We start from the raw sequence: 23,512 nt of genomic DNA, 5'->3' as shown, positions 1-23,512 counted from the left end.
AATATGAATTTCTTTAAGGCCAGGGTTGATTATCTACTTTGTCACTCCAGCACTAAAGAGAACATTCTGAGGTCATAATGATGATTTTTTTCTACTTGATAGTGAGCTGTGTATCTCCGTCAAGTCTGGATTCAAGATCCCTTTCTAATTCTGACCAGTCTGTAAAATGAAGCTTTTGGCCTTGATGACTTTGAATAGCTCATCATCTAAAAGTTCACCAGTAAATTATATTGTTAATTAAGAAAACCGGTTGACACTTAGATGATTTTTTCTGGTAGATGTAATAAACTTTAATACATAATTATGCTGTGAAATATTTGAGTTTTAAGGAATCCAGGAAAACTTTCTCCTTAATGTGACTGTTTGAACTTTGTGCAACTTCTCATTCAGCTGTATTCAGGTATCTGATTAGGTTGTGGGTCCCAAATAAGGTATTTTGTTATCTGCAATACCATAACCATCATTTTATAATGGTTAATATCAGAGAGTCTTTGCTGATGCGTTCTTATATATGTAGTAAAGGTATTTTTCTACGAGTAGGGAGTATTTTCAAAAATATTCTTTTAATAACTCAAAATTTTAAAGGAAGAGATAATGATAACTAAGGTGCTTTCTAGCGCTCCCCTCTCGGGCCCCACAGAAGCCCAAACAAGGTTGGACCCATCTTTGAAAGACTGTATCTTTGAAAGGATGTAACTGCTGTTCATAAGCGGTATTCCCAGGCCAAAATATAAATTCACCAAAGCAAGCTGGCAACCTTATTGAGTTTGCACTACATAGCCACACACTAATGGATTGAGATTTTAAATAAATATTTAACAGTTAGTGTTTCCCTTGAGAACAATGGCAAAGTACTGGTCTAATTTCTCAAATTCTTTCTTGTGACAATATCAAAACATCGGCCCCCATACTTTTCCCACCTCTCCTAAAGGATATCTACTTTAAACCACTCTGACTTAAGTCATCAGATACTTTTAAGTATAATACATGTTACTAGATAAATAGTAGAACTAAAATGTATAAATTAAAATAATAAATCTTTAAATATTGACAAATGAAGACATGATATCATTTTAACTCACAAAGTTCTCCCAGATCTTCACTTTGAACTAGGGAAGGAGGTGATCAGCATTTTCTTTATCTTTTCCTGATTTTATTTTTGGTAGTATGTTTTCATTATTTCAGCAAAGTGTCAGTAAATAGAGCATTCGCTGTCTAGGAGGATGTTTGCCATTACTTTACACAGTAGGAAAATATAAGTAAATTAACCTAGGTTATTTCCTCAGGCTTAATGTCATCAATATCTCCTTTCACGTCTTCCAAAACAAGATCTTACTGGGGCAGGGGGAGGAGCAGGGGAGCAGGGGAGATGTTAGTACTTGAATGCCAGAGAAAAAAATGCACAGCAGGTACTATCCTGGGAAGTGGTTTCAGCAATGGGACCACTGTGTTAAGAGAGCAGTGTTTTCACCTACGTCTATTGGAGCAATATTTGGGGGTTAGTTATATAGACTGAAGCCAGGTTCCTGGGCTTCAGCCCTATTGGGTGTAAGTCATTCAATAAATTCCTCCAGTTATAACATAGAGACTCTATTAGTGGATTCTATTTAGTTCATCTTCATCTATAGTATCAACAGATCCTTTTTGAACACCTACTATGTACAATGTATATGGCTTACAGAATCACCATGTTGGATGCATTCTTTATTGATAATTCTGTAATGACTACTTCCTACTGAATATCATATGCATACAGATAACTAAAATAGAACATGAAAGCATCCCCAGGCTAAGTAATATGATGGTCCAAGCAGTGTATTCTGCATATAAATTATAGCATCAAATATTTTCAGTAGGAAAATTGCTTCTTTCATTGAAGCTAGATTTAGATTTCTGAATGTTGCCAGTTCAGCTAGTCTGTGGTATATTTTATGTAAATGAGTTTTTAAAACATTAGTGAAGTTTCCATAGTCAGGAATTGTAATTCTCTTACGGGAGGTTAACCTTGTAGGTAGTCACATTTGGTCATACTCTGCTTCCAACAGTTGTAAGTATTAAGTATGTGGGTAGAACTGATCTGTTCCATTATGAGATAGGTATAAGAATATGCAGTTATTAATGGTTCTCACTATGGGCTTTCCTTTGGGGTATACTCTAGCATGAAAATAACTTTTCTGAAAAATAAATGTCACTGTTGCTTAGACCTGTTGAATTTCAGAATTATTTTATACTCACTGAATTTATGACCTTGACTTTCATAGAGATCCTCTGGGTTTATGTCTTATCATAGGGAATAAAAAGAGAACAGTATTGCTAAGAGGCGCTCTAATTAAAATCCATCAGTATGCAAGTATATATGAAAATGATTTAAAATCTCATTAAATTAAAAGGCCATCTGATTCAAAATCTGCTTTAAAATAGGATCTAAATAGGCCCTCAGATATTTACAAGTTACTTATATGAAGTCTCCTGAAATTTCATACTTGAAGCATTTACACCATGAGAGTTAATTCTGCTTAATTACTAGTGCTGCTGTTTTCATTCAGTAGCAAATGGAATCATTTTGTGACTCAGTTTCTCTGTAAAACTAAGTAATGCCTGTGGCTTATATTTAATCCTACAGTTAGCATTTATTATATACCTAATACTGAATTAACTGTCAAACCTCCTTAGAAAGGACTGTAGAATTGTAACTATGGTAAACAATAGAGAATTTTTAACAATCTCAAATAGACTTTTTTTTTTTTTCAACCTTAGAAAGATCCTTCCTGGTGACTTAGGTGTTTGATGTACTCTCTCTTGTCAATGAGTATTATTTAGATACTGTAAAGTCATTCTACTATTAATGTAAGAGAAATATAACTATAAAATGAGAGAGAGTGAGAGAGCTTGGAGAGATAGCAAGTGGTGAAAATGGGCCTTATATAAGAAAATGAGTGCCTTTTCCATCATGATATGAAGATAGAAGAAGATATGGAAATTCATACAGATATATTCATAGGAAATTGAAGGAGTTCTTCTTATTCATTTCTTTCTATTTTTTTCTGGGAAAGAAGAGGTGAGATCTAAGAAGTTTGAAGATAGGTAGAGAAGGTTTGAAAAAGCTGTGAAGTGGAATGGGAGTGAGAAGAAAGCTCAGAAGAATCACCAGGCAGTGTGTGGCATTAGCAGTGCCTTAGTCTCCACTTGATGTCCAGCATTCAGAACAGAGTAGGGAAACAGCTGGACCAATCTAGCTCTGAAGTTTTGCCAGACCGGCATGGCAGAAGGAGCAACGGGGCCAGATGGTCTACTTTACTGGCCAGAGAGTCATTGTAGTAATGAAGGCTAAACTGGATAGAGAAAGGGCAGAGTTTTTCATGAGGAAAGGCATAAATATTATTGCAGAAGATGAAGTAGTCTATGTGCAAAGATTTCAAGATATAGGAGGGGGAAGGGAAGGAGGAAAACAAGTTAGGGAGGTGGTTCTTGGACTTGATTACACATTAGAATTCTCTGGGGATCTTTGAAAACTACCATTGCCTAGGTCCCATCCTCTGAGATTTGGTTGAATTAGTCCATAGCATATCCTGGGCAATGGGAACATATTTTACAGCCAAAGTTGAAAACCCTTGTTTAGAGCCTCTTATAAAGAATCTTACAGTTTTTGCAAAGTGGTGGTCACTTTATTTTCAAGGCAATGGAGAATCAGCAAAGGGTTTAAAAAGGGATAGTGTAAATTATCATTTATTCTAGAAAAGTAACTTTTTCCTCAGAGTGACTAACCAATACCAAAAGAGAATGATTAGGAGAAAGGGAGACTAGTGGAGAGAATATTTCAGTATTCTGGGCCAGAAAGAGTATGATCTTGAACCAGGGACGAGCAAAAGAATTATAGAGTAGGGGACATAGTTGTGATGCTTCAGCATAAGAGCTTATTACACCCATTAATATATGTGTAAAATGATGAAGGCTGGTCTAAGATAACTGTGAGATTTTTTTTACTTTGGATAATTTGCTAGTTTTAAATTGCTGCATAACAAATTACTGTCGACCTAGCCATTCAAAACATTTATTATCTCACTGTTTCCATGAGTCGAGAGTACAGCCATGGCCTCTCTAAATTCTCCGCTTAAGAGTCTCACCAGGCTATAACCAAGATGTGAACCAAGAGTCAGGTCTCAGCAGAGGTGTGACTGGGGAAAGCTCCTCTTCCAATCTCCCTTGGAATTGTTGGCAGAATTCCTCTTCATGCACCTATAAGGCTGAGACCCCTGTTTTCTTACTAGCTAACAGCCAAGGGCTGCCCTCAGGCCCTAGAGGCTGCTTGCAGTCCCCTACCCTGTGGCCACACCATAGGCATTTTATGGCATGGCTGTTTGCTTCTTCAAGGCCAGCAGGAGAGTTTCCTTCTCCACGAAAAGGGCCCAGTCTCTCTTTTAAGGGTTTTTACCTGGTTAATTCAGGCCCAGCCAGGGCCATCTCCCTTTTGATTGACTCACAATCAATGATTTGGCATGTTAATAGTATCTGTGCATTCCCTTCCCCTTTGCCACATACCATAACCTAATCATGGGGCTGACTTCCTATCATATTCACAGATCTTGCCCAAACTCAAAGGGAAGAGATTATACACTCATATACACCAGCGTACAGGAGTCAGATATGTTGCAGTTGATTAAGGTGAGGAATATAAGAGAATCAGAATGTTTTAGGAGGAAACTGGTGGCCTCAGTTTTAGACATGTTGAATTTGGGGGTATTTGGGCACCCAATTAGAGTGGATCAGTAGGTGGCATAGAAATTAGTAAAGAGATGGGAATTGGAAATACATGTTTGGGAGCGATCGGTGGAGGTGACAGTTAACCATCCAGAGAAAGACTGTAGCAAGAAGTGGGCTGAGGACAGGAGCAAGAGCTAGCAAAGCCAGAACATCTGCATCTGTATTTCAACCCACACCTCTTGATTCCAGTCCAATGTCTCATATACAACTTTTCACTATTCCTCTTTCTTCTTTCGATAATATCCTGCTCTTCCTCGTCTGTGGTCCACTCTTTGTCCTCCTCCCACCTCTAAGTCACACTACACAGAAGTGAGAATCAAGATCTTTCTTTGTGATGTCCAAAGAAGCCATACAGATGGCCAGTAGGCACATAAAAATATGCTCAACATCACTAATGATTAGAGAAATGCAAATCAAAACTATAAAGAGGTACCTCTTCACACTGGTCAGAATGACCATCATTAAAAAGTCTACAAGTAACAAATGCTCGAGAGGGTGTGGAGAAAAGGGAAACCTCCTGCGCTGTTGGCGGGAATGTAAGTTGGTGCAGTCACTATGGAAAACAGTATGGAGGTTCCTCAGAAAACTAAATATAGAACTACTGTATGATCCAGCAATCCCACTTTTGGGCATATATATGGAGAAATCCATACTTCAAAAAGATACGTGCACCCCAATGTTCATTGCTGCACTATTTACAGTAGCCAAGACAGGGAAACAACCTAAATGTCCATCAACAGATGAATGGATAAAGATGATGTGGTACATATATACAATAGAATACAACTCAGCCATAAAAAAGAATGATATAATGCCATTTGCAGCAGCATGGATGCAACTAGAGATTTTCATACTAAGTGAAGTAACTCAGACAGAGAAAGACAAATACCATATGGTATCACTTATATGTGGAATCTAAAATATGGCACAAATTAACCTATCTACAATACAGAAACAGACTCACAGACATAGAGATCAGACTTGTGGTTGCCAAGCGGTAGGGGGAGAGGGATGTACAGGGAGTTTACAGTTGGTAGATGCAAACTATTACATTCAGAATGGATAAACAACAAGGTCCTACTGTATAGCACAGGAAACTGTATCCTATCTCCTAAGATAAACCATAATGGAAAAGAATATAAAAAAAGAATGTGTGTATATATATATATATATATACGTATATGTATAACTCAGTCACTTTGCTGTACAACATTGTAAATCAACTACACTTCAATTAAAAAAATAATCTTGCTTTATTTTAAAAAAGGAATCTTTGTGAAAGCCTTGCAGATCACAGGCACTAAGATTGACTCTATTATGCTCTCTATTCCCAGACAGGGAATTGTAGGTCCATTGGAGGGAGATGGTATCATCATTAGCCCTGAGCTGCTTCATTTCTTCTTTCTTCATTTTCCTTTTATCAGATAGCAAGACTTACTGTGCACTTTTCCCTGCTTCCTCAATCCCAGAATTGTCTATGAAGGAGAAAGATGGCACAAATTTGGAATGCAGAAATAATCATATGTATCTATCTCTGAAATCTTTTGTCTGTTTATTGAAACCTTTGCAGCAGTATTGTTAGGCAGTCTGATCTGTGATAATAGAAACAGAAAGTAAGCTTGATTAGTATATTTTGATCAGACTTTCCTCCATTCTTTTAAATCTTTTTCTTTCAGGTTATATTCAAGAAGAATGTGTCATCCCCTGTCCATTTGATTGCAAGTTAAGTGATTGGTCTAGTTGGGGGTCTTGCAGTTCATCTTGTGTTGGAGTGAGAATTCGATCCAAATGGCTGAAAGAAAAACCATACAATGGAGGTCGCCCATGTCCCAAACTGGATCTCAAGAATCAGGTAAAGTGCATGAAGCAACAAATACAAAGCTGAAAAAGTATCTCCTTTATTATTTCCTGTTGAGATTGAAGTCATCATCTTGTTATAAGTAGCTCGCAAAAAGTTATTACAAGTTCAGAAGAGTGGATAAGAGGGTACAAATTAACATAATAGAATTAGGAAGAGAAGCCTTGCCCCCTTCTAGGCAATGGCGAGAACGACTTGGTAATATTAGAAATAATAATGTTTACAAAAATTAAATCCAGTTGGTTTTTAAATTACCGTGAAATGTCATTTGATTAATCATATTATGAAAGGTGTGTGTGTGTGTCATAATGTTGGGAGAATGTCAATTACTTTATGGCTATAGATACAATTAATGGTCTCACCCACATACTCCAAAAATGGTGTCCTAATTTTCCCACGCCTAGCTCTTCATACTAATTTTCTTTGTTCCTAATCTTATCAGTGTTTCCACAGCTCTTCATGTCTCTTCAGAGCTATTTCTCTACCTTTCCCCCCAAGATCAAAGCTGTTTTCATAAATGGAACCCTAAAGGATACTCTTCCATGTAGATATCTAATAAAATTGCCATCTTGAGCAATCAAAGTTGATTTGAGTATTTCAGTTGGCCTTACCTACATAATGGAGTCTAAGATTTAATTAAGAATTATAATAACTAAAATTTCTCCCATGATTGCATACTGTTATTATATTAGGACTGATATATACATTGTAATCAATTCAATAGGTGGAGTACAAGATGATGATTGTGAAAAGTTCTTTATTCTTAGAGAGGTGAATTGTGTCTTATATGGGTCTGTAGATTCTTTGTGACTCCGAAACTTTTAAGAAAATAGCTACACAGGCTTCTATTCCTAATTCTATTGTGTTCATTTCTGCCCTCTTAACTCCATTTTGATTAGACTTTCTATACAGGCTGTTTAATGGAAGGGAAATCCACGCATCTGTTGTTAATTAATTTGAATAGCATATCTAGTACTGCTTGTATGTAGATACCATTTGTCATTTTAAGACTGACATCTCTAGCTGTTTTTTTTTTCCTAAATTTTGATAAAAGGCACATAACTCACTGAAAATGAAAAATTATCATACTGACAAAAAATATTTATGTTCCAAGACAGGGCATAGTATTAGGCGAGTCTTGTTTTTTAAGGTTACGTGGGATAAAGTGATGACCCTGGTTTCTTCCTTCAAAGCAGATATAAAGCATATTGGGAAAAAAATGATGCAGAGGATTGTAAAATCAGCATAAAGTTTGCCAAAACAAACTTCACAAGTACAGTAGTTTGGGGAAGGGAAGAGTGGGATATGATTAATGAAAACAGGAGAGAAATAATCAGAGCAGAGAGAGTCTGAGGAGAGAAGCCTCTTCATTATGAAGAAAGGAATAATACAGGTTGATGGTCAAGAGAAGAACTTTCAAATGAATACTCATATGAAGGTACGAAGGCTATTTGACCTTCCCTAGGGGATTTTCCAGGCATTTAAAAAGGGAAATGACTACTAAGCTTTTATAGTTATAAATAATGTATGAAAATTCTTCTCTCTCCTCAACACAAATGAAACCTGAGCCTTTATAGCACTAGCGTTAAACACTAATTTTAATATGCTAATTTTATGAACTAGGAAATTATCAAGTGAGTAAAAGGACTTCATTGTAGCACAGACACTAAAACTGTATTCTCAGTGTGTATAGGCAAATGCATGGAAATGTGTCTATCAAATTTGAGAGTATGCGTAAGATAAGGGTACTTGTAAGCCTGTTATGACTTAAAGAAAACTTGTTCTAAACACTTAATTGACATATAAAACTTGTAACCTTAAGAAGTAGTACATGCCGGAAATTAAGCCCAAGTTCAAGACTAATTTAGATAAATCCCACATGTGAAAACTAAGCGGGGGTGGGTTTGTCTGCAGGAGCTGTTTCTAGCTTTTGAGTTCGGGAAGGAAATTGTAGCATTCCAAAGACATTTGTTGTGATGCTCAGAAGTGAATCCTGGGATTAATTATCAGAAATCAAATTTAGTGTAGCATATATTCTGATGTAAAGAGGTTTCAGGTATCTAGAATGTATGTGGCTTAAACTTGAATTGGAAAACTTCACCCCAATCCATACTTTACGTTTTAACATAAGTTAATTGATCAAGACAGTAAATCATAAGCCCTCCGTCTCACTTGTAAGTCTGTGAATGTCAAGGAAAAATGCTATTGTAAAAAATCCTAAATTTAAAGGAAATTGTCCCCAGAGCCCTTCCTTTTCTAAAGAAAGCACACTTTTACCTGTAAGTATATTTGTGGAAAGCTATCTGTGGACTTCATTATGTATTTGCTCTTATACATGGTAGAATCCCCTTTGTGTGTGTGTGTTATATATTGAAATTGTTGAAGATATCCATATTTTCTTAATTCATCTGAATATAAATTGGGTTGTCAGGAATCTTCGTGATTTAGGAAATATTCCTCAGCTTCTATTATTTATGGCAATTCTTCTTTAGAAGAGCTCACTATTTGTTTCCCTAAGCTGGAAATATGATCTAGTGAGAGGTACACCCACTGAGGCTGTTTTTTAAAGTTCAATTTTACTACTGGCCTTAGGTTATTGGTCTCCTTTCCAACTGGTTTTTAGGTCTAGATTTATTTTTCTATTTTTGGAACCGGATTAATCCTCTCTCATCCATTCACCCATAAGTAAGAGCTTACAAAAAATGTAACCAAATTATAGCAGTAAGAGAGGTACATACCTTTAATACCTGTGAATGAGGAAAATTCAGTATATGGCATATTGAGTCTAACATACTGCTTGTAAAAAAAAAAAAGAAAAGAAAGAACTTTCTTATGTGTATATATATATTATGCATATACTATGTAAATGTTAGTATACCTGCATGTACTTAATCATTCTTCTCCTTTGCTTCTCTTTAGAACATGAGGTCTTTCTGAGGGCAAAGGGTGTCTTTCTACTTTTGTAACTCATTCTAGCTCCTGGTACACCATCCTGTGGATTGTCAAATTATATTCATTGGATGCTTTAGCTGAAAAGAAACCTCTCTGGATGAGTGTGTGGCTAGCTCCATAGAAAGAAAAAATATTTTAGAACTCTGGTCTCTTAAGCTGCGATTTGTCATTCGAATTGTCAAAACACATGAGCTCTTCTAGAAGAAAGAAAAAAGAACCTCCACATTATTACTGCCCAAAGAGTTTTTCATGATTTGCCTGAAAAATCCTGGGTGTCTGCATCCCCACTGAAATCTAACTCAGTGATATAAATGAAAAGGTTGGTAGTACCTACACAAGCTCATAAACTGCTCTGAATCTGTTTGTGAAATCAATATTTATAATCTCTCATAAAAAAACCTCCCTTTTAAACTAAAACCTATCAACACGATAGCTCTTTCTCCAGAACTGCCAAAGTGACAGCAGTACTTTGGTGGCTTTCTGCTAAGTAGATTTGTGATGATAAATAGCTCGAGCATGCAGCTGACCCAAAGCGTTTATTTAGTTGGAAAACTGCTAAATAGTTTATTGAATTATCAGGTCAGTTGACTGATACCCTTGACTACGCTGTGCATAATCTAATACATAATGTATTTTAATTTTTTATAGTCTGTAATGTGGTGAGTGGATTTAAGTGCACTTGTACTGTATCTTTTTGCTATCTTTTTCCTTGTGAAGTTCTGCTTAATAGAAGATTAAATATAGGGACATTAAAGCTCCATTGGACTTACATTTCCCTTTATGAGCTCTTTACACAATTGAAGGCAAAGGAGTGCCAGGAAATTCTATGTTGTTTATATGTTGCACATTTGTGTGTCCCATGTGCTGGAATAAAAATCTGGCAGTGAGGTTCATTCTCTGCTTTTTAAAATGCATCTATTTAAACACAATTTTGAAAGAGTTTTGATTGTGCTTGCAACTGAACGAGTGGATATAAATTAAATATATGGGTTTTCTAGAAACACCTGCTATTTTAAAGGTGTGTCTTCTCTACAAAGAGAAGTGGCCTGAATTTGGAAATAATGAGTATAGTGCTTTTTCTTTTCCATAGCAGGGTAATACTATTTTAAAGAATACTTTCTTTCCAAAGATAAACAGGTATATTTTCGCGAGATCATTTCTCCCTTATAAGGTGGCTTTGGATGAGAAAATTTTCTATAGAGAAGTATCTTATGCTCATTTTGATACTGCTTCATTAATTATTAATAGCATTTTAGGATGTGGAAAGAGGATAACTGTCATTCAAACTGAATGTTTGTTTACCCGGAACAATATGGCTCACTTAAAGTTTAATTTGGGGCTTCCCTGGTGGCGCAGTGGTTGAGAGTCCGCCTGCCGATGCAGGGGACACGGGTTTGTGCCCCGGTGCGGGAAGATCCCACATGCCGCAGAGCGGCTGGGCCCGTGAGGAGCCTGTGCTCCGCAGCGGGAGAGGCCACAACGGTGAGAGGCCCGCGTACTGCAAAAAAAAAAAAAAAAAGTTTAATTTGATTTAACCAATTTTGGCCTCTTGCTTCTTTTGGACCTGCCCGACTTGCACTCGTCCTAACCTAGTCCAAATCATTCCTGGCAGAGTCCTGCTCACCTTGGACATAGCACTTTGGCAGGAGCTCCAGACCATAATGGAGCTAGAGGTCATCATCTTGGGCGTTAATACGGAAAAGCCCACAGTTATCCATGATGAAGCACGTTCAGGTGTACCGTTCTTGTGTCGGGAAGTAGGGGTTGGTGACTGCACCTTTGAGAAGAACTTGTTTTAATTATGAAATATCATATGTCATAAAATTAAGAGATGCAGAGTGATTTATTCTTCAGGGTTACTTGGGAGGATTTAATAAAGGCAGATACTCCTAAAACGTTTTACTTCTCGCCAACATACTAATTATGATAGCAAATTATTATACTGATTATTATACGCCACACCCCATCTCAGAGGCAGAGTGAAATGACTTCTAAAGGCTGGTGTTCATCCATTCATACCCTTTATGCCTGTCTGCCAACGCAAACACCGTGCTCTCAAGTTGTGACATTGCACTAACTGAGCTGCGTGGAGCCTGCAGGAGAGGCAGTTTTTCTTTTTTGTTCCTGCCCTGTCACCATTTCCAAGCAAACAAATTATGTTTTCTTCTCAAGAGATTCCTCTCCGCCACACTTGTGTCTACACATACCCTATTCTTGATCATAGGACTACCCCTCATGCTTGTTGAAATCTTTTGCAACTTTGATCATTTTTCTTGAGAACTACCAGAGTCACTCATGAGAACCAATTTTCCCCTACCTGTTGTCCACTCTCTCTTGTCTTTTACTGTGTTTTTTTTTTTATCCTGGGTATTGCTACTCTGCACATATTCAAACTCATTTTTAGTTGTTATGCAAGAGGTATCTCTAGAACGTTCTCTACTAAGCTGGCTTGGCAAATGTCCCTAATGCTGTCCCTAGGCAGGGTTTCCAGGATTGGCAGGAGACAGCTATAAAATTGTGAAACAGGCAAATTTTGTCAGATTTTGTCTTTGGAACCCTTTCAATGTGCTGTCATACCTCATATTATCCCTAGCCTCTGAACTCCTGAAGTTCTGAAATATTATAATATATAACATCAGCCTCAGCAGGAAATCACATCATCTGTATTGGAAATTTTGCAAAACTATCTTCTTAACCAGGGACTTCAAGTAGAAGTGTTTATGTACTTTTCTCGAAAAAAATATTGACAGAACCTACTTTTCAGATCTTTCCTGAATAATCCTGTCTTTTAACCTTTGAATGCGAAATGGAAACTTCCTTCCTCCTCTCATGCATTAAAGAGATAGGGCTCTGACTTTAACCACAAGCATTTAGAATGTTAAACCATGTATTGATGGGAGCGTAGCACCTTCTAAAAATAACTTGCTTAAGACTTCTTTAAAAGAAAGATTCTAAATGGCATGTTCATTCTCTAGATCTTTTTTTATTGAGATATAATTGACATATAACACTGTGTACGTTTAAGATGTACACTGTGTGGATTTTTATACATTTATATATTGTAATATGAGTACCACCATAGCATTAGTTAAAACACCTCTCACATCACATAATCGTCATTTCCTTTTTGTGGTGATAATAATTAAGACCTAGTCTCTTAGCCGCTTGGAAATTTATAATACAGTATTGTTGACTATAATCACTATGCTGTGCGTTAGATCTCCAGGACTTATTTATCTACTAATTGCAAGTTTATACCCTTTAGATTTTTCAAGCTTTATCCCACTATTAAATTACCAGAAAGCAAGTTACCTAGGTCCTGACAAGGTCCTGTGATAGATCCCTGCAGAAAAGCACTTGTTGAATCATGATTTAATTTTTCTGTATGACTTAAGAGTCCATATAAAAAGAGTCTCCCTGAGAAGCTTATCTAAATCTTTTGGAATATAGAGTATTGCTTCATAACCTTTACTGATCATAAGAGTAGAAAAATCACCATATGGGTGGGGGAAAAATTGGTATAAAAACAGTTTCCCAGGCTCCTGCTCTGAGTAAGTTCAGGAAAGTGTATTTGTTAACAAAGCTTTGTCTTTGCTCCTTTTTCTGATCAGGCAAATTGAGGAACACTGCTGATTTGAGAGTCTTGTCACTGAGGCTACCATTTTTGCTGAAGTCAGCTCTGGAAAAGAATTTATCTGCAGTTGACTTAACCTGCCCTTTCTAATATCAACGATGAATACAACCACTCAAAGCAAGTCTGGGAGGAACCTCCCATTTTGTAGAGGAGGAGACTAAGGCTTAGAGGGGTGTAATTACTTGACCAACTTTACCCACTGATGTGTATAATGGGTTAAGAGTCATTCAGGTCTGAGGTCAAATGCTACCCTGCCATCTTCTAGCTGTGAGAACATGAGAAAATTACGTAACCTTATTGAGTCTCAGTTTCATGTTCTGTCAAATTGAGTCTCAGTTTCATGTTCTGTCAAATGGGTATAACGATAACAACTACCTTATAAGATTATTGTATTAATTAATATAAAATGAAAATAATGTTTCTGGCAAATAGTTAAGTACTTGATAAATGTTAGGATTATGTTTCCGTGGTCTCTAACACATAATTTCTGTTTCCAGTTCAGTTTGTTTTCATCTATATTACCTTTTAGACCTAAGTTATACAGATTGCTTTTCTTTTCATATTTAGCTACTGGAATATTTGAAGTCAAATATTTTAGATGTAATCACTCAGCTTATATATATAGGAAAAGCTACTGTCACTGCTTCCTGTATGGGAAGTCTGCTTTATTTTATTTCTAAATATCTTATTTGGCATTGCATTTTTTTTCCTGGTGGCAAAAAGGGATGTAACTGTTTACATGTTTATAACTAATTTTCTATCAACTTGTGATTCTTTGGATATAAATGTTTTTATTAAGGTGTGTAACAGAAAGATACACAAATCATTATGGGTAGAGCTCTATGACTTCTCACAAATCGAATCTTCCCATTCGATTACTACCCACATCAAGAAATAATACTTTATCAGTATCTCACGTGCCTCCTTTTGAGCTCCAGCTCCTTCTCTACCACCTTCCTCTCACCAAATAGTGCTACTCTTCAGATTTCTAACAGGATAAGTTCGTTTTATCATTTTAAAAAAAACCTTTACATAAATGGATTCTGCACTATAATCTTTTGTGTCTGCCTTTTTCTCCTCTGCATGATGTTTGTGAGATTTATCCGTGTTGCGATGTATAGCAATGTTTTGTTCATTTCCATTGCTTTATGTTGTGTCCTTGTATATATCACATTATTAGATTATATATACAACATTTTGTCTGTTCTCATTAATGGATGGAAATTTGGGTTGTTTCCAATTTGGGGTTATTACAGATAACCCTGCTGCAGCCATTCTTGTATGTGTCTTTGGTGCTCACATGTGTGCATTTCTGTTGCATACAGACCTAAGAGTTGAATTCCTAGGTCATAGGCTATGCATATTTTCAACTTCAATAGATAATTGGCGTTTCATTTTCACTTGTAAACTATCACAGATCTTTCTAAACATAGCTAGTACATAATTCTAGATAATGACTTGAAATGTGACCTGTCTGACACCATGAAAAGAGGTGTGAAAGCCATACGGATGCGTTAAATGTTTATTTTTATTTTATGTTTACAGTCAGGGACCATCTGTACTGTATTCTGTCTCCCTGACCACCCTCACTCCTTCCATTCACACTTACTTAGCTCTGCTTTTCCTACTATATGATTTCCTCATTTACTCTTGCTTTTATTTTTTGGCTGTCTCTCCACACCACCCCCCAAAACAGATATACTGCCCAGTTCTCGTTGAGCACCTTGAAAGCTGACAATAGTGTTGTCTTAGGTTGGATTCTCCCAGAAGCAGAGCCTGAGATAGGATTCAAGAGCAAGAATTGTGTTTATCAAGTGCAGGGCACACCATTAGGGTAGAATAAGAAGTGTCACAGGGAAGGGAAGAAACAATATGGTACCTGTGTTACGATGCCAGGTACCATAGTGGCCACTGAAGCCTAAACTTGTGGAAGCCTAAACTCTGGGAGACTGTGCAAAACACATGGTTTGATCAGACCCGAAGAGCCAGGAAACTGGATTATTTGTATGGAAATTTCTGAGAGTCCCTCGTAGAGGAGAATGTTCAGTCTATGCACTTTGGGCTAAGCATAGGCAGTCTTCTATTTTGGAAAAAGCTCATAGGCACAGATCCAGATACTGGCAGCTGGAATTTAACCAGGGCACAGTGAAAGGTTGCTACTGGTGTCATCCCTCTGTGATTTACAGTACCAAGATGCATTGAAGTTGCTTGGTTAGTATTTTTTGTTTTTTTTAACTGGGGTTATATATAGTCTGTATAATCCATGTCATAACCAGAAGTCCACTTTTTTCCAATAAAAGCATACGTTACTACAGCCCAGCGGCCGCTGGAATGTGTATTTTGAGTAGTTTGCATTTGGGGTAAAACTAGATTTATCTTTATCTGGCTGTGTAGTCTCATCTGTTCTCCCTTGAAACTGGTCCCATGCCCTTTGTGGATGCTGGACCAAGGTGATGGGAAAGAGGAAATCTGGGTACGGAGACCAAACCACGTCCCGATTCATGAGCTGGAAATAAGATAATTCAACGGGCTTCAGAACCACCCTACATATATCCTCATTTTTTCCTTTAGGTGTTGTACAGCATATTATATCCCTTTCTCTATGGCTACTACCACATACTGTTTTGTTGGCCTGAAAATAGATATAAGAGGAGGCAGAGCAGGCTGGGACTGGCATGTGAGACTCTTAGGCAGCATTCTCCATGCATGAGAAAAGAGTATCTGTCTGAACACAACTAAGGAGTTCCAGGACAATCATAGTTCGGGTTAGGAAAAATCCTAAAAGTATCTAGTCTCCCAGTTCTCAGTCATGGCTGCCCATTTGATTTACTAGAGAGAAGTGTTACATTCCCTACCTCCCCACCCAGACCAACTAAATCAGAATTTTTGCTGATGGTATCCAACAATCTTTTTTAAAATCCTCAGGTGATTCTGATGTGCAGCTAGGGTTGAGAACTGTTGAATGCAGTATCTTGCAAATGAGCTAACTGGAGCTCAGGGAGGTGACATGACACCTAATTACCACCTAGAACAGGGACCCTGCCTGTCTGTCGTTCCTTTCCTATCTGAACACCTCTTCTGTCCGAATGAACACAAGTGCAATAAGAAATGTCAGTGATGTGAATGTGCTCTATCCCTATGTTATTCACTTAGGAAAACAAGTAGGGGGCCCTCTGACCTCATCCTGCAACATCCTCCCCCCTCACCTCTCTGCCCACTAAAGGCAAATGGCCTTTACCATGAGCAGGTGACCTCTTTTGGGAGATGATTTAACTGATCATAAGGCCTCCAACAACTTCCTTTTCCTGTATGAGGGAACTTACCTGGTGGCTGTGCAAATACCCCTGAAAAGGTGGAAAAATATACTGCATGGATCCATGGTTTGGAGTGGTATGATACGGTAGTGGATGTATTTTTCTTCGTGTTATTCAACAAATCTCACATGTATGTCCTCATGCTGTATAATTAGGGACATTGGGACAGACATATAAAAATTTAATGTGGCAGGTAAATTATGTGAGTGTATGACATGGACAGGGACTTGTAAGCAACAGTAATTTATTAATGAGCTTTGGTAGCTTTCAAAAAGAGAAGAGGTAAAAACAAAATTGAATTTAGGGTAATCGTAAATGTTTTGGAAGACAACTATAATTCTCTGCATCTGTGCCATTATTCATTCATTCAGCCAACACTTCTAAGAATGAATGATGTGCCAGGAGGAGTTACCGAAGCTCATTTCAACGCCACTCCTCTGAGAGTTTCCACTGGGAACTTGCATTCCCAGAAACTTGAGTGAGGGATTGGGTAGGTTGAAAGTATTAATGGTACCTCATATAACAAGAAACACAGTGATCATGTGGGCTCCAGGGTTGCTTGGTTCTGTGGCTCAGCAACGTCATCAGGGACATAGTTTTTTTCAGTCTCTGCTTTGCCGTCATCAGTGTTGGCATGAAGCCAACTGAAGAATGAAGGATGAAACTCAGGATGTTAGCACAATCAGCAGTGCCAGGCGTAGCCTCCTGGTGCAGCAATGACCAAAAGAGTAAGAGAGTGTCTCTCTTTGGGGAATCCTAGGAACAGTACGGTTTTCCCAGAACTTCCCCCACTCCCGGCAAGGACTTCACCTCACACCTCAGTGACTGAAGTTGGATTTTGTGTCCATTCCTAAACTAATCTCTGGAAGCAGTCATGGGATAAACTCGTTAGCTCAAACAAGTATTTTCCAACCAAAACTTTTCTAAACTTCATGACACATATAAAACTATAATATTCATCTGGCAAAGTGGAAAATGTATTCAAAGCTACTTATGTGAGGAGTGAATGGTCTGCGACCCTAGTCTCCATGGGATGGTGCTAGCAATGTCTCAGGCTCCCCTGAAATCCACATAGGAGACCCTGGTATGGTAGGACCCTGCTTCTCGAACTTTCATGTGCATATGAATTACATAACAGAGCTTGCTAAAATGCAGACTCTGATTCAGTAGGTCTGGGGGGACAAAGAGACTGTAATTTTAACAAGCTTCCAGGTGGTGGCAAATTTGCTGGTATACACATTATTCCTTGAGATGCTAACGTGCACCAGCTGGCAGCTCTCTCCTAGACATTACCTGGGGTGGAATGCATGTTGAAGAGTGAATGAAAATATCTATTATATACTTTTTTTTTTAATTTTGGAAAATTTATTAATTTTATGTATGTGAAAAAGAAATGCATTGATAACCTCATGCTCTTCAAATAATTACAGTAAATATATGGAAATGAATATCAAGAGTCTCAATTCTTATTTCTTTCTAATTATTTCTTTATAATCTATGCACATACATACACATTTTCCTAATGGAAGCAATCTAAATGTCCACCATATACTCTTAATTTTAACTCTTTTTGGCATTCAATTTGATGAGTATAATTAGTTTTAAGTAACATTTTCAGCCTTATATCAAGGTGGAAAAATTAAGTAGTGTTTTTAATTGAATATCTGAAAGTCTATTGTGTTAAGAAATATGACCTAATACTTTCCCTATGAGGATATGAATTGCCTCGACTAGGGCTCTTCCATGACACTTTTTTTTTTTTTTGATAAGGACATCGCTCCATTTTGCAAGTTATTTGGCATAACCAACCTACCAGTGCCTCACTCTAAATGATAAACAAGCAGACTTAAATATCAGATAAGTAATACATTCATACACCATGTGTCTCTCCTGTTTTCTCTACTCTATGTAGCCCATGCAACATTTTCTTGGGTTATTTATCAATAATTTAAGTCATATTGGAATTATGCATGCACTGGGGAGGGCTCAACAACACTAATGAAGGAAGCCAAGTCTAATATCTCCTTTGGATTTCTCCAGAGTGTTTTGATCCAAGTAAACCTTCTGTAGACTATTCAGTGTTGCAGTGCCATTTGGTTTTGTGGGTGACAATAGCAGATGGCAGGAATAAGTAGAGCTGAATATCATTTTGTATGAAGGTGAAATAAGTGCTCATATTTATGGAAAAGAAATCTCAGTGAAATTGTTCATTTAAAGAGATTTATAGATTTAGGTTTAGATATATAGCTGCTAGGAAACATTTTAACAGACCCTGAGGGATGATACGTTCAGAATAGGTACAGGTGGAATCTTAGAAAATACAAAACAATGAGACATCAGACACTTAGAGCGTGGTTTCATATGTACATACCCATGTAGTTATCTGTAATGTTCTTCTTATTTGTGTGTCTGTCCTAGTTCATCCTGAGAATTTTAGGCTGCTAGAAGGTAAACATCTTGTTTTCTACTGCCATCATAATTCTTCCAAGGACTGAGCACTCACAACCATGTCAGTAAATTCCATGTGCTCCCCTAACAATTAAAAAAAGAAGGAAAGAAAAATATTATAGAGGCAAATGGATTTTTTATATGTGTATAGAATTTCTGACATGGTGAAACTGTAATATTCTTTGCTCTGAGTAAATTATGAGTCATTGTAGAATAGGCCGAGTGCTGTAGGCTTAATGTTTGTTTCTACCCAGCATACATATTTTGACATCTAATTCCCAATGTGATAGCATTTGGAGATAGGGCCTTTGGAAGGTGATTAGATCATGAGGGTGGAACTCTCATGAATGGAATTAGTGCCCTTATAAAAGACACCCCAGAGAGCTCCCTAAACCCTTTCTCCAAGTGAGGAAACAGAAGAGATGGCTGTCTGTGGACCAGGAAGTAGGCTCTCACCAGACACTGAACTTGCCACCACCTTGATCTTGGACTTCCCAGCCCCCAAAACTGTGAGACATAAGTCTCTGTTGTTTCTAAGCCACCCAGTCTATGGTATTTCTGTTATAGAAGCCCTAACTAAACTCTTTAGGTACTTTATGTTCAGATTCCATTTTTAGCCTTATTATTTACTGCCCTTATGGATTCATTATGGTGTTTGAATTTATCACTCAGAACTAGCAATTAGACAAGCAGAATCAAGCCCTGGGATCTAGAGTAAGAAGCAAAGTTTAATTTAGTCATTTTGCTATATCAGAATGGTTCATTCTCCTCTTTTTGGTTAAAAGAGATTGCAGCTTTTTGTTAAAATCTGAATTGCTAACTGTGTCCACTTTTTAAAAAATGGTGATTTTTCTATGTGTAATCACTGAAGCCATGTCTATATGAAGCTGAAACAAATGACAAATTCAGTAAAGTCAAGGGAAAAGAATCCATGAAAATGGAACATTTGGTGACCTGAATATAGACCTATCTGCATTATGGTTTTTTTCTCCTTGGAATTTTAAGCATTGGAATTAAAGCCCTCTATGTCTAGGAAATCAAACCAGAAGGATAATTGAGTTAAAATGCCAAATAATTCTGGGGGAACAATTGGTCAAGTTAGCTATTTAATGCTAAATAAGAATAGCAAAGAACTAAGAGAGAGGAACTGAAACAGCTTTGGAATGTAAAAGTGAAATATGGACATCTTGAACTCAGTATGGGATAGTCTTTGCATGAATTATTGCCTGTCATTTGAAATGCACATTAATCAAAACTATAGAAAAATCTGTTCTGGCTTATTACTTAATTAAAAGTAAGTTATGAGCATTTTCAATCTTATATAATTTGTATATTTTACAAGTCATGAATTTCCCATAATACTGTTGGCCTTAATCATCAAAAAAACTATTGCTGTGCTTACGTACAATCGCTGTACATTTTTTTCTACTTTCTAGCAGATGCTACAAAAGACGCTCTCACAGCTGGTGAAAATTGATATTCAAAAGTATAAAACATGACAGTGGAAAAATTAATCTTCTGTACTCAATGCCCTTGATTCGTGAAAACGTTAAGCTTTCTTCACAGTAAGGCCAGTGGTTTCATTGTGTGGTTGGCAGTGGGCAGATGGTAACGTTCTGCTCTATTTTACTTTATGATGAACCAAAGTGGACCAGTTGTTTTTCTAATGAGTTTGTAAGAGATGCTTCAATGCTGACACATTAGCTGCATCCCTTGGACTGCTATGATGGGGAAGTGAAAAGCAGTTTTAACAACTTGCTAAAATTATCACCATTAGAGTGAATGAATCACTAAAATATATATACCAGATGTTTAAAATGGTTAGATTTGGGAGAAAACATACAATTAATTTACATTTTAGTGCTAAGTACAAATTTTAATTTATTCTGACTAACTACTTTATAGCCCATCCAGAATAACATTTGAAGGAGTTATGGAAAGGGTGTAAATGAAGTCATAATCAGGAGATGACACTTTATTGGCATAGAAGCAGAAGAGTTTTTGCTCAGAGGGGTTCAGGTTTCACTTGCCCAGAATCTGTTACTGAATAACAGGCTTGGAATCGATATGGGAAGGAGGTTAATCCGCTTAATTACAATTTGTGCCAAAGTTTAATCCCTCCACAGACCAAGTAAATTGTTCTAACTTATATGCACATACTTTATCCTTGCTACAGTAAAGGCACCATGCAAAAGCATAAACAGATTTCTTGATAAGACTTACTATAAAGGAGACTGGCTAGGTGAAAATTGATGGCTGAACTCCAAAACATTTTTTCATAGATGAAAAAATCATTCGAAAGTATGAATGCTGTTGAGAGAATGTGTTCAGTGGTGCTAATGTAATGCCTGGCTTTGTACTGGGCATTCTCTAAGTAGTAGCTATTATTAGTCACATCATTATTAATCATGAGGCTGGTGAGCATTCCGGGAGAAAGTCTTTGGAAACCCCACCGTATTACAAACTTTCTTCAAGCCCAGAGTTTCTAATCTGGTGGTCTGTTGGCAAGCTCTAGATGCCAGAGTGTTATTTGGACTGTTCAGTGTTTGCTACCAGGTGTTAATACTTTTGACTAGTTGTCAAGACTTTTAAAATAGAAAAATTTGCATGAAAATTTGGATTTCTAAAATCTTTTTTAAAATCAGAATATCTAGCCAGTTTCAGGTGAATCTGAGAATGCCTGTCCTCTTTAAACAGACTCTATCAGTATAATGACCACCTTCCTTCTCTCTCCCCACAGTGCTCCCCTACACCTAGGCCAAGCATCAGTAGCCAGGTTCATCTCTGAATATCTGTGAGCTGGGGAGAGAAGACAAAAAGACACCCACATTTCCTCTGTTTCCATAATTAAGTTACAAACCAAGGCAGAGAACTGTTCCATGAAACATGTTTTATCATCCGACCTTACCAAATATACCTTCATCACAGCCCAGAAGGCTAAGTTCAGATTTGAGATTCTCAAAATTCTGAGGTGGAATGTGATGCCATTGGGAGATCCAATTTTCAGCCTGTGGTTTGTGCTTCTGGTCTGGCAGCCTCGACTCTGTCCAGACACCCTAGTTCCTCGGACAAGCTGCAGATAGACACCCCCATGCCCAGGCCTAGGGATACTCACGTGGGGATGCAGCCCCACTCCTCAGGAGGACAGATCTGGGTCATGAAGGTGGCTCAGACTCATTTGGCAGAGAATTCTGGGGTCCAGGGTTTGTGGAATGTGATCTAACAGACTCTAGAAGGAGGCAGAGAGAAGGCTGCCAGGGGCCTGTCTCCGCAGGCTCTTCACCCATCCGGAAGGGGTACAGCTGGAGGAGGGCAGAGAAGCTTTCTCTGTGCTGAGGGGAAAGCCAAAAGGCAGTACCGTCAGTGACCATTTATGATGAAACTTGCACTACTGCTTTCTTAGGGTACCTTTAAGATGACAACGTTAATTTGGGAATTCAAGTCTCTATCATAAAACAACGTAAATGATAGAAAAATAACTTAGAGAGTTTCAAGAAAATGGAAAGGGCTTAGTTTTCAGATGGAGATTACTCGTATCATATGCCTTGTATTTGCCTGCAGGTGTTTGAGTTTGAGGCCCTTGGTTTAGTCATCTTCCTGCCCAGATTGTAGTGTCTTGCTTATGATACATAGTGGCTGCTAACGATTATTAATTGCTTGTTACAATGCCAGAGTGTGAGATTTGTGGAACACTTATTAAATTATTTCAGTCGAAGTAAGAAAGAAATTAGGAGAGGTTCATCTAAAATGCCTTTTAGGAAAGTGCCCTTAAACCAGTGATGCTCAGCTTTTCTGGTTTTAGTAACCTTTAGACTCTCAAGAAGGAATGAGGATCTCACAGAGCTTTTGTTTATATGCGTTGTGTCTTCCTATGTTTACTGTTCTCTAAATTTAAAATAAGATACTGAAAAAGTATTACTTTATTTAGAAGTAATTAAAATGAAATCCCTTACATGCTAACATTTATTTAAAAATAACTACATATTTCAAAGCAAATAGCTGTAAAAAGAGGCACTGTTTTAGATTTTTGCAAATTTCTTTGCTACCTGGCATCACAGAATTTAGCTGAATTCTCAATCTGCTTCTGCATTCAGCCTTTTGTAATAGGTTGCTTTAGTGAAGTACATGAAGAAATTCCAGACTTACGCAGATATGCAGATAGAAAAAGGAAAAGTATTTTAGTAGACCTTTTTTAGGTAACTTTGGATAGTGTTTGATAATATACACAAACTTGACAGGTGGTAGTTTTTTTCGAAGTTTAGTTGCAGTGTGAAATCTGAAATCATAACAATCCACTTTTTCTACTCTGTTACATTAAAATCCATTGGGCTACCTGGCACTTTGAATAAATCTTTAATCCATGCATGATTTTGTAACATCGTGCATGGGTCATTTGGAATTTATTTGTCTATTGAGTTATTCTGAAATGTTGACCTATTTCACTACATAGTATCAAAAATTCATGTTTATTAATATCGCCACTTATCAGAAAAGTCTTTAAGTATTGGGAAGCTCCCAAGCTTATGGTGACAGAATCAAGTTTTC

At 37.4% G+C, this 23,512-nt stretch overlaps 1 protein-coding gene across 1 annotated transcript in view; it reads left to right on the top strand.

Annotated features, from left to right (window-relative positions):
- Positions 1-23,512, top strand: part of THSD7B (thrombospondin type 1 domain containing 7B) — a 758,467-nt gene that overhangs the window by 545,643 nt on the left and 189,312 nt on the right. The window contains exon 14 of the mRNA XM_022569631.3: positions 6,438-6,613. Within this exon, the coding sequence (XP_022425339.2) occupies positions 6,438-6,613 (176 nt within the window). The remainder of the gene's footprint in view (positions 1-6,437; positions 6,614-23,512) is intronic.

This window comes from Delphinapterus leucas, chromosome 8, assembly GCF_059928025.1.
Source record: "Delphinapterus leucas isolate spDelLeu-1000000601 "Yukka" chromosome 8, BTC_Dleu_Yukka2, whole genome shotgun sequence".
NCBI classification, from domain to species: Eukaryota; Metazoa; Chordata; class Mammalia; order Artiodactyla; family Monodontidae; genus Delphinapterus; species Delphinapterus leucas.
The sequence above is the reverse complement of the archived record's forward strand: the minus strand, read 5'-3'. Positions and strand labels throughout refer to the sequence as shown.